The 11306-nt window shown below is 39.5% G+C and overlaps 2 protein-coding genes and 1 long non-coding RNA gene across 4 annotated transcripts in view; 1 reads left to right on the top strand and 2 right to left on the bottom strand.

Annotated features, from left to right (window-relative positions):
• Nucleotides 1–70: 70 nt before the first annotated feature.
• LOC106942427 (uncharacterized) lies at nucleotides 71–6442 on the bottom strand. Of its 2 annotated transcripts, none has more exons than XR_001423630.1 (5): nucleotides 6122–6442; nucleotides 3889–4322; nucleotides 2266–3359; nucleotides 1550–1670; nucleotides 71–793 (listed from the first exon to the last, which is right to left on the bottom strand). It is a non-coding gene; the product is annotated as an uncharacterized LOC106942427 (long non-coding RNA). The 2 variants fall into 2 exon arrangements; XR_001423629.1 differs by having other exon boundaries at nucleotides 2234–3359; nucleotides 6122–6441.
• A 1510-nt stretch (nucleotides 6443–7952) lies between these two features.
• LOC106942425 (hairy/enhancer-of-split related with YRPW motif protein 2-like) overlaps nucleotides 7953–11306 on the top strand; it is a 7405-nt gene continuing 4051 nt past the window's right edge. Inside the window, exons 1-5 of the mRNA XM_015025693.1 lie at nucleotides 7953–8700; nucleotides 9651–9711; nucleotides 9776–9859; nucleotides 10584–10662; nucleotides 10927–11283. Coding sequence (XP_014881179.1) covers nucleotides 8627–8700; nucleotides 9651–9711; nucleotides 9776–9859; nucleotides 10584–10662; nucleotides 10927–11283 — 655 coding nt within the window. The 5' untranslated portion in view covers nucleotides 7953–8626. The remainder of the gene's footprint in view (nucleotides 8701–9650; nucleotides 9712–9775; nucleotides 9860–10583; nucleotides 10663–10926; nucleotides 11284–11306) is intronic.
• The window catches only part of LOC106942426 (lactoylglutathione lyase-like), a 15046-nt gene continuing 13558 nt past the window's right edge, over nucleotides 9819–11306 (bottom strand). Inside the window, exon 7 of the mRNA XM_015025696.1 lies at nucleotides 9819–9907. Within this exon, the coding sequence (XP_014881182.1) occupies nucleotides 9861–9907 (47 nt within the window). The 3' untranslated portion in view covers nucleotides 9819–9860. The remainder of the gene's footprint in view (nucleotides 9908–11306) is intronic.

Genomic DNA, 11306 nt, shown 5'->3' with positions numbered 1-11306 from the left:
GAGAGAGAGAGAGACAGACAGACAGAGCGAGAGAGACAGAGAGAGAGACAGACAGACAGAGAGAGAGAGACAGAGAGAGAGAGTAAAGGAGCCCAAGCCCAATAAATTCTCTGGAAATCCTCCAGAAACTCTGAACATTAAAGTTTGTCAGCAGGAAATTAAACTACGGTGGCTGAAAGGAGCCAAACTGCAGCTAACATTAAAATGCACCAGAACAGGAAACGGAAGCAAAAACATCAGCAAGAATAAAACGCTCCAAACTGACTCCACAGACGTTAGTCCTCCAGACCAGCAGGGGGAGCCGACCGCTTCATCAGGAACTACAAACTCAGGAATGACGGGATTCCAGAAGAAAGTTGAGTGGAAGAAGGAAAAGGTTTTCTATCCTTCATGGTTTTCACAATCGTAGAGAGCAGCAGCATATTTGTGTAGCTAATATGGCCGACTCCAGACTCCCCCTGGTGGCCTGGAGGACTTCTGCTTCGTGTAGCTTGTTTTTCCTTTTGCTTCTGGTTCCTGTGATTGCAGCGTTTTTCTGTTAACATTCAAATTTTTTCTTTGTGTGTTTTGGATTTTGCATCATTCATTCTGTGTGTTTTCAGCGTTTCGCCACCACAAAAAAGAAATAATGAGCGGTCTAAGAGTTTTACACATTCTAATCTGAATCTGGACACATATGCACTTCCTGTTTGTGGTAAAAAATAAAAAATGAAGGAAAGAATCCAGAAACTTTACCTTCTCACTAAAACAACCCCAGTTTCAGTCTGATCCAGAACAAACAGAGAACCAGAACCTGCAGAGACAGTAACATTATTATTAATATTGTGATTAATAATAATTATTATTATAAAGAGTTTATATACTTATAGTCATTCATATACGTATATAAACTTATATTAAGGCATTTATAAATGCAGAATGCATTTATCTTGCATTCTGCAACATAAATTATACTGAATTAATAATTAATTATTTAGTTTTATTTAGATTTCATATATATATATATATAAAATCATTTCAAATATTTCTCTTTTTATTTTATTAGGAAATCAGTCATATTGAGTCACCTAAAAATTATCTTACCTTCTGCAGTAACTTTCTATTCTTCATTATATTAACAATTATTATTCTCATTAGTGTTATAATCTGCATTTTTAATGCAATTTTACTCGTGTTCATTAATTTATTTTACTGTTAATTTTGAGTTTGATAGTTTTTATCACAGTTTAACAGATTTTTATTTTTCTCATTTCTACTATTTTTACTTATATTATTTACCAAATCTGATTTACATTGAAGTTTGTATTTTAATTTAGCATTTTTATATTCTTTCTTTTCATTGAAATAATAATCATTATTATCTAATCTTAAATATTTGTTGAAGTCATTTCTCTCTGATTGTATTTCATCTGAATCTTTTCCAGGAAGGAAACCAGGTTCTGCTCTGACTGATAAAGTTTCAGATGAATTTAATATTTTGTTGCTCGTATTTATTTCTGTATGAACCGTCATCCGCTGCTTCCTGATGTTTCCGTCTCTCCACACTGACCGGTTATTCCGTAGAACTGGGACGCCGCGCAGGCCAGTCGGTTCGGGAGGAACGGCGACGCCTCCACGGCGTAACCATGGCGACCAGGACAGCGAAACACCTTCATCGTCGTCATCAGATACTGCAGAGGGAAGGAGACCGTTAAAGTTCAAAGGAAAAAAATATCCAGGTAATATATCAGAATTAAAACTTTTTCATATTTTTTATTCAATCTTAGTCAATTTACAATGTTTTTATTTATTTATTTCTTCCTCAACACAAAAAGATGCAAATGGATATGAGGAATTCAGAGTACAAAATTAATTTGCAAATATTTTTTTTTAAATAAAAATATAACAAATATAAAATTTTGGCAAAATACACTTTTAAAAACCACAATACAGAAAATAGTAAACTGTATTTTAAGAAAACAATTAGATGATAAATATTTACATACGATAGCAATTTTAATAAATTGCTACTACAGTAAATAATAATACAAGAAAATGCAGCGCTATTTAATCTGTTATTCTTGTTCCATCTGTTGTATTTCAGATCCCAAAGCTGAGTTTACTGCGGCTGCGCAGAAAATACACTGCAAACACACAGTAATGACTTTTTTCAGCTGAAATCATTCGAGTCTTAGGTTTCTGTTTCTAACGTTAATCTTAAATAATCAATAATTAACTGAACTGCGTTTGATACCAGAAAAAAATTCCAAGTCCGTCCGAACTCACCGGTTCCGCTCCAGCGTCGCCTTTAACCGTTAAACGTTGATGAAAACCATTTAAAAATGAGCAAAAAGAAGGTTCTCCACATCTAAGCAGATCCTGTGCTGCTCACATCCTCCAAAAGCTGCACAGCTGCAAACACTTCCGTGTTTTGATCAGCTGACTTGATAACCCGGATGAGACATTTAGGACGATCTCTCTTTCTACCACTAGATGGTGCCGTTTCATCAAAACAATAACCCAGAGGCTCTGCAGATCTACAGCAATAAATACAAAATCTCATTCTATTAGACAAAGAACTGATTATTAATTAGTCTGCTGTGTAATTTGAGGCATCAAGTTTAATTAATTTGCAGTTATCCAACTGGGAAATACATCAGAACACCTGCATTAAAATCTGACTTTTCAGAAAACTGTTGGGCCAAAAGAGCCACAATCCTCCTGAAAACAGGAATACATAAACAAAATGTTACATTTACATAATAGGTAGATAGTTAGTTGAAATGTTTTAATTTTAAATACACATGTAAAAATTATTAAAATTATATATAAACATTCCACTCAGAACAAATTTACACAAGAATGTTACAATTTGTACAGAAGTATGAAGATAGCACCCCAAACAACAGATTTAGAGAGTTTATCTGCCAAAGAAAAGTTGATTTGAGGTTTAATGATTGTTTTAGTTTCACCTCCTGGCCAACAGTAAAAGAGAGAACATTTATTCAACAGGATGAAAAGTTGTTTTTATGTCTTTTCCACTAAATTCAGCTGAAAGGGGAAGTTGCCTTGAATGAAACACATTTATAAATCTTTGTCGGGACCCAAAACCCCATAAATTCGGTTGTCCTTCATGCAGTAGCAGCTGAAGAGTCCAGTTTACAGAAAGCTGAGGTGGATTCATGTCAGCACAACAGACTGACTGCAGCTCCTCCCTTCTGGAAAGTTTCTGTTTGTCATTTATTACTTTATTTCCAGTAGAATAAAATAAAGCCAGGCTTCTCTCCTGAACATCAGATGCGACTCCTGTCCTGCTGCTTGACCTCCATGTTGGAGCCGGCGGAGCGGCGTGGGCCCGGCTACAATGAGGCGCTGTGTCCCTGCAGCATGGGGCAGACAGAGGGCAGAGAGGGGCAGAAAGTCAGGTCAAACCACCCTGGGAGTGCAGGCCTGGGAAAAGCAGGGGGAGGCAGGCAGAGGCTGCTGCTGGAGACTTTCAGAGAGCAAAGAGCATTTAGCTTCCCCTAAATTAATTTCTCCAGATAAATTCTAAAGAGCTAAACTTCTTGGCTGTTTTATAAACTTTCAGTTGAATAAAGTTCAACATCTGTGTTGAAGTTTGATTGTAAACTGTTAAGAATTCTCCAAGAAGTTTATATCCTTAGTTTATATTCATGCTCTTAATTTGAAGTCCATTAACGTAACTGGTATGGCACTTTTTATTGTTAGTTTCCATTAAATACTGTATTGATAGCATTTAGCATTAGCATCCACTAATTACTATTTTGTAGTAACACTTTAGCATTAACTTGGACTAATTGTTTAGCACCTTAGCATTAGCTTAATACCACACTGTACTTTAGCAGACCTGAAGCTTGTGATTAGTGTTTTAGGGCTAATGCTGCTAACCTTTTAGCTAGCGGTGCCCTTGGCTGGTCACAGCCAGTGAGATGGTTCATGATAAACTGGGGGCTCGTCCGGGGTTTGTGATGATTTATCTCACTGGCCACCGCACTGATGCTGCGGCGGGTTGGAACTGAAACAGGCATCGACAGAAATGACCATCATGCATCTGTGATGAAGCTGCTTGTATTGGACAGCAGCTGCAGTCGGATCAGGCAGATAATCTTGGGTAAGCCTCCTCCGTCGGTTTGTGGCCATCAGGTCTAAAGGTGATTGTCGTTCTGTGCGATCTCTGCTGACCGGTCCAGAAAACAATGAGCGCCTGTGAGCAGAACCGGGGAATAAAGCCGTCTTTCAGCGCAGAAACGCACCAACACCCTCCGCTCCGTCGCTGAGGTTCTGATCCTTAAACAGCAGCTTCTCCTCAGGTTCTGATGGTACTGGAATAAAAGATCATTATTCTGCTTCTCAATGCATCTCGGTCTGTTTTTAAATGTTTTTATTTTCAGCAAACATTTTATATGCCAGATTTTCTAAATGATAAAAACGGAGTGTTCTGATTGGTGGAAAAAGAAGCAAAGCCTGAGAATAATTCATCTTTAGTCACTTTGAATTGATAATAAACATAAATATTAAACATTTTACTCTGGTAGAAATGAGAATTGAGTCTCCATGTTCTTCATTCTTTCAGTTTGGTATCCGATTGATGTCAGAGGAAAATTTCCTGGATTTTTTCCCCCTCAGGCAGGAAAAAGACACCTAAATCTCCGGGGCCGAGCCGATGCAGCCGGAACGTCACCAGCCTGCAGTGAAGCTGCTTCTGCTCTGCCAGCTTTGCAGAACTTTAGTCATTTAGCATCAGGAAACTCTCTTCTTGTTTTTTGTTTATTCATCAGTTTCTTGATACTTTCCACATTTATATTTATTAGGTTAATGCTAAAAGCTTAAATGTATCTTTAGTAACCTCTAGTTGAACAAAGAGATGAAAAGATTCTGTTTTATTTTTTCTTATTATCCCTCAAACCCCCCCTCATATGCAGCCCTGGGCAACTGCCCAAAGCTTCCTGTTGCAACAATGTTAACAATGGCTACTAGCATTCTGCATTCATCATGAGATTAGATCATTTTAGGAGAAAAATGTGTGAAAATATGGAAATAAAAATGGATTTAATGGGGAAAAAAACACTTTTCATAACATAAATGAAAAATGATTTAATTTCTATTTCTGGATCATTTCCTGTTAAACTCAGATTCACTCTGTTCCCATTTCTGCACATCAATAACCTTCATTTGGATTCATGCCGTTTTTAACCAGCGGCTTAGTCAAAGTTTTGTCCGATGAACTGGACTGACAGTAGCCAGATGACAACAGAGGAACCAGAGTTTGTTGTCGCTCTGCAGAGCATCGAAGCAGAAAAGGAGGATTTATGGTGACAAACCGGTGGAGAGGCTGATCCACAAGAGTTACAAAAAGATTTATGACATCATGTTCAGCTGGCTCTTATGACACATTTCAAAATAAATTCACTCAAATATCTATCATAGACGGAATTTTCCCAGCAGAGCATTTTGAAGCTGAAGCACTGGGGGAACTGGGGGAGTCTGCGATAACTGACCGTGTGTGTGTGTGTGTGTGTGTGTGTCTTTCCCACACCCACTCCTCCGTCTAGAAACCACCTCAAATGTCAACATTAGCACAGCGAGCGGCGGAGGCCCGGCGGGCCGGGTTGCGCTCCTCGGTTCTGTTCAGGGCGGATCCGCTTCGGCCGAGACGAGCCGCTGAATTTATAAAATAAAGATTCTTGTAAATATGTTACCAGTGGTGAGCATTGCTAACTATAAAGCTAGCTGCGCTAATCATAAACATTAGCTCTGCTAACGCTAAGCGCTACACCACCATGCTTTAGCAAAAGCTAATGCTAAAACACTAAATTTAACCATGTTGCTTCATTAACACAGCAGGTTTTGTGTAGAAGGGCCACAGCGGAAAAATAAAAGAGTGAAAAAGTTGATCATTTTGACTTTTGAAACTTTAAAAATTTTCAAATGTTGAAAATAAGCTAAGTGCGCTAAGCTAAAAGTTAGCTTAAGTCTTACTTTTGATTTTTACTCTGGGCTCAGATTTAGGGAACAAATGTAAAGAAATGTTTTGCTGAGGTGAGACTAAGGCAGAGCAGAACCTGCTGACATGAGCGTCAGCCCGGTTCTGGTTCTGGTTCTGGTGACCAGAAACACTCACCGTCCTCCGCTCCAGACTGCGGGCGCTCCTGATAAGGCCCAGACAGATAACCGGAGGAATGCGGACCTGATCCGACAGCCGGCTGGAAAACATCGGAACGAAGAAGAGAGAACACCGAGGTGTTCAAAGTGGGGGGCGAGGGCCGTCTGCGGCACGGGACAAAACTACGACTTTACATTAAAATCATGACAGCCTGGGGAAATGTTTCAAATGAAGACTGATCTGATTAGAGACGAAAAATCTTCACTTTCAAACCCAAAATAAGAAGCAAACTGGACGTTTTTCATGGAAATATAAATGGATTTAAGGGGAAAAAACAATTTAAAGAAGGAAAAACCATTTGGACTTTTGGATCTATGATCTTGTTTCTATTTTTAAAAAATCTAATTTTTGTTTAACTAAAATAGTTAAATAATATTTTTTTAACACTTTTTAGTGTGAAAAATATATTTTTCACACTAAAACAAAATAAAAATGGATTTAAGGAGGGGAAAGAAAACCTTTTTTTACAATTTTGAAAAATGATTTAAAATTTAAATTTAATTTCTATTTCTGGATAATTTCCTGTTAATCTCAGAGATTTATTCTGTTTTCCCATTTCTGCACACTGAAAATAAGAACCTGCAAATCTTTATAGATTTATTAAAGATTTGTTTTCATGTGACGTTTTTATTCGTTTTTTCAGATGTTAATCAGATTATTCTTTATTTGATATCAGTTCAGGTCCAGTGTGTTTAGATCAGCAGCACCTGTTTCTGGTTCTGCTTGACCCGGTTCTGGTTCTGGAGGGTTGTACGTGTGTGTCGACAGCGGCCGGTGAGCCGAGACGATCTGCTGCGGGCTGCAGGCGCGATGAAGATGATGGGAGGTCTTCCTCCTGCTCTGTGAGGCGTTCAAGTGCTCGGAGATTACAGAGCGCAGCGTTTCCAACACGTCGTCACCTTCATCACTGCCAGGCCTTCCTCCTCCTCCTCCTCCTCCTCCTCCTCCTCCTCCTCCTCCAAAGGATTACTTTGGTTTTAAAGTCATTTCTGCACTGAAAAAAGAAAAGTTCAAACTTTAAAAAACTCAGATAATTTGTTACATTTAATAAAATTAAATTTGTCAAACTTCATTTATTTATGTTTGTTTAACATGGGAACTTAAAAACGTAATATTTCTACTGGATAAACTTAATTTCATTACTTGTAATAAAACAACCTCACCTGTTTTCCTTTTTCAGTTGTTTTTATTTAAAGCATATTTGGGTTAATTTCTACAGAAGGCTGATCCTGTCTAAATTGTCAATAAGTAAATAAATTATAGGAAATAAAACTATTACAAAAAATGCTGAATAAGTAAATAAATAATCAAAAATAGGACACAATAAAATTAAATATGTAATTTTGGAAATAAGTAAATAAATCAATGTAATTCTTAATTTCCAAATTAATTTATTCCATTTACTTTTCCTCATACTTTTCCCTAAAGTTTCTGGTAGTCAGGTGGGCGTTTCCATCACTGACGTAAAACATGGTTGGTTGGCTACGATAATCAGTGTCAGCCAATCAGCTCCCAAGAAAATCAAACTAAAGTTCTTGGATCTGCCTGCCAACTTATGTTTTCCATCAATACTAAGTTTTCTACGGCTAGAAATGAGAAGTAAAAATAAACACAATTAATAACTTAATATGGTAAAACAATATTTTATATATATATTTTTTTGTCCGATTTTGTCGATTGGAGCCTGATCTCTCTGGAGCCGGGAAAAAGCTAAGCAAACCCAGCATATGCTTTGAGCCCTCCCTGCCACTAGGGGGCCAAGAAGAAGAAGAAGCACTCTTTCAGCAACAAGGCATCAATTAATAAAAACTAAAACAACACAAGTACAATGAAAGGAAAACAAGCACAGCACCAGTAATCCCAGATGTTGGGTTTATAGATGTAAGTAGAAGCAGTATTTTTGAACAATGTTATGCATAAAAAGTGGCATTCAATGACCTGAGTAAATTTCGCCATTTGGAAAGTATTCGTATAAAGATGTAAAAAGTGGCGTTTTGAAGGCATTTTCGACTAATTTAACAAAAGTCATAAACTGACATTCTTTGTGTGACTTTTCAGCCGTGATCAAATTTGACACTTTTCTCTTTCCATACATTTCTGTCGCGCGCGAGATGGTTGAGTGCGCGTGCGCGTTGCTCCGTGGGAAATTTCCGGCAGGAGAGGAGGAGGAGGAGGATGAAGAGAGGGGAGGACACGGCGGCCGTCAGCCCAGTCCGCCGCCGACACGCAGGCTCCCTCCGCGGGGTATTTACCGGAGACTCTCCGCTGGAAGATCCGCTCCGGATCCGAGAAAGAACTTCTGATTCCTGGAGGAAATCCGGAGGAGATTCCTGATTCTGGAAAACTTCCGGGACTCTGACGGGTTCGGGTGGTCCAAACCCGGAATGCCGGCTCCGGGTCTCCTCCGGCTCTGACCCGTCTCTCCCCGGGGACTCCCGCCAGCTCTCCCCGCCGCCGGGCGCCATGAAGCGGCCGTGTGAGGACAGCAGCTCGGCGGAGCGGAGCGTCGCTGCGGGCCGTGAGAGGCTTCCTGCGGGGTGAGAACATCCCCGTCCTCCCTGGAGAACCTCTAACGTCCCATCATTAATTATGACTTTAGAAAGTCAAAATAACTTAAAATTAAAGACAACACTTTGTCATTAACTTTTCTGCTTTTATAAGAAATATTTTAATCTTTATGAAAATATACCAAGCGTCGATATTTTATTTATTTCGCAGAAATTCTCTCAAATGTTTCATCTTAAAATACAAAAAAAAAAATCATTTTAAACCCGGCATATCTGAACATTGAGGCTTTATAATTTCAGGACTTTTTCCAACTAACTGTGTGATCATTCATCACTATTATTTAACTTTTTTAGTTTTTCTTTGTGAAAAAGCAGATCTATCAATTTGTTGTCATAAATGTTAATTTAATTGATTTAAATCTTCCCAATTCACTTCAAATTCAAAATTACTGAATTGATCCCAAAGGGAAGTTTAATGTCATTAATATTAATTCAGATTCTTCAGAGTTATTGTAGATAAAAGAGTTGCTACAGTTATTTTTTGGAGGTTTATTTCTCAAGTTTCTCAAAGTCTTTTCAGTTTGTAGGTCCAGAAACATAATTATTCTTGCTGCTTCATTTCTGTTTTACATAAATAAACTCGAAAAGCTGTATATTTTTTTTTTTTGTTCTAAAACAAATAATTAAATCAAACAGAAATGTATAATTGTGATTTATGCAGAAATGATTCGGTGATACTGAGATCCAACACTGATAGTTAAAATGTTAATAATCAGAATTTGTTTTCATATAAACTGGATTGTTTTAAATGCCAAACAACATTTTAAATGTTTAACCAAAAAGGCTTAAATATTTACTGGCAAACAAAAGAAACTAAAAATGTTTGTTTTTCCTGGATAAACTTTGCAGTTTTCTCTGAGATTCCCGGTGAAATTAGGGATTAAAATCAGATTCCGTTGATTTCTGTGGATGTCCTGCAGGGATCCGGTCGGACGCGCGTCTCTAGCGGCGCAGCTGATGGCGAGGAAGCGGCGCAGAGGGGTAGGTTCACCGCGTCCCGAGGCCCGGAGCCTCCGACGCTCCTTCAGTTTCCTGTCGGTTCCAGGTCATCGAGAAGCGGCGCAGGGATCGGATCAACAGCAGCCTGTCGGAGTTACGGCGACTCGTCCCGACGGCCTGGGAGAAACAGGTCAGCCTGACCTTTGACCTCTCAGCTCCTGCGTTTCTGATGCAGCATCTGTGCAGCAAAATAAACAATAATCAGATTTTCTGAATATAATCATGATTAAATTACCAAATTACCAGTGAATTTTAGTTTTATAATTAATAAAAAATCGTCTGTCGTCCTTCAAAAAGGAATTTCTTTTAAAAAGTTATTTTTGAAATATTTATTTTAAAAATTGTTAAAAAAAATCTATTTTTTATTACAAAATTAGACATTTTATTTTTTAAATTTTCTACTATTTATAAAGAAATAGGAAGAGTTTCCAATTTTAAACAGAGATAAATGATCAGATTAAATAAGTTTTACTGGATTTTAACGAATCTGGATCTGCAGCTCAGACGGTTTCCCACCTAAAAACCGTTTAATAAAGTTTTCAGATACAGACTGAACATTTTATTCCTCAAATATTTTCCCTGTGAGGTGAAAAATGGATCCATGAATCACAGCAAAGTGACCCTGAGGAACTCCGCCTGCAGTTTACTAGAAACATAGAAGAAAAGTGGAAATCAGAACTTTGAAAGAATTTTCTTATTAAATGAAACTAGAATAAATCTATCAGTCTGTTTGTTTAAACAGCCAATCACCAGCCGAGAGAAAACTGACAAAAGTTTAAATGAAAAAACTTTTTTAGAGAATTTTCAATCTGTTAGCATCAGAACGGCTAACGGCGCCGCGCCGCTTCCTGCAGGGTTCCGCTAAACTGGAGAAAGCCGAGATCCTGCAGATGACCGTGGAGCATCTGAAGACGCTGCAGGCCGGAGGGACAGGTAACCACGGCGACGCAGAGACACCTGCAGCAGGTGGGGAGGGAGTTCAGCTGCTCCTCCAGCCAGCAATGCACCCACTTCCTGTAGAGGGGTGAATACTTCCTGTATGAGAGCAGATAAATGCTCAACAGGAAGTGATGTCATGTAATTATATTTCTTCAGGTGTTTTTTTAGCGTTAGCCGTTTGGCTAGCTGGTTTTGTTTATTAATATTTCTGTTCCTGTAAAAGTGAATAAATTCAAATTGGACGTGTGTGTTGGTCAGGTCAGCAGGAAGCGCTGGCGCTGGACTTCCTGTCTCTGGGCTTCAGGGAGTGTGTGAGCGAAGCGTCCTGCTACCTGAGCGCCGTGGAGCCCCTGGACTCCTGCGACGCGCTGCGGCGCCGCCTCCTGGCCCACCTCAGCTACTGCGCGGCCCAGCGGGACGCTGCAGCCATGGCGGCCCGCCTGCAGCCCCGCCCTCCCCATTACAGCCACTGGGTGGCGGCGCTGCGCCCGGACGGCGCCCCCCAGAGGCCGGTGGAGCTGCTGCAGCACGGTGTGACCTCCAGCTCACCTTCCTCCTCCCTGCTGCCCCCCCCCCTCCCCCCCCCCCCTTTTTTCCTCTCCCCCCCCTCTCCCCCCCCTCTCCCCCCCCCCCCCCCC

This window comes from Poecilia latipinna, unplaced genomic scaffold (genome assembly GCF_001443285.1).
Source record: "Poecilia latipinna isolate Pla-1442-1.1 unplaced genomic scaffold, P_latipinna-1.0 Scaffold4266, whole genome shotgun sequence".
NCBI classification, from domain to species: Eukaryota; Metazoa; Chordata; class Actinopteri; order Cyprinodontiformes; family Poeciliidae; genus Poecilia; species Poecilia latipinna.
Note: the sequence above shows the minus strand (reverse complement) of the source record. Positions and strands in the feature narration are given on the sequence as shown.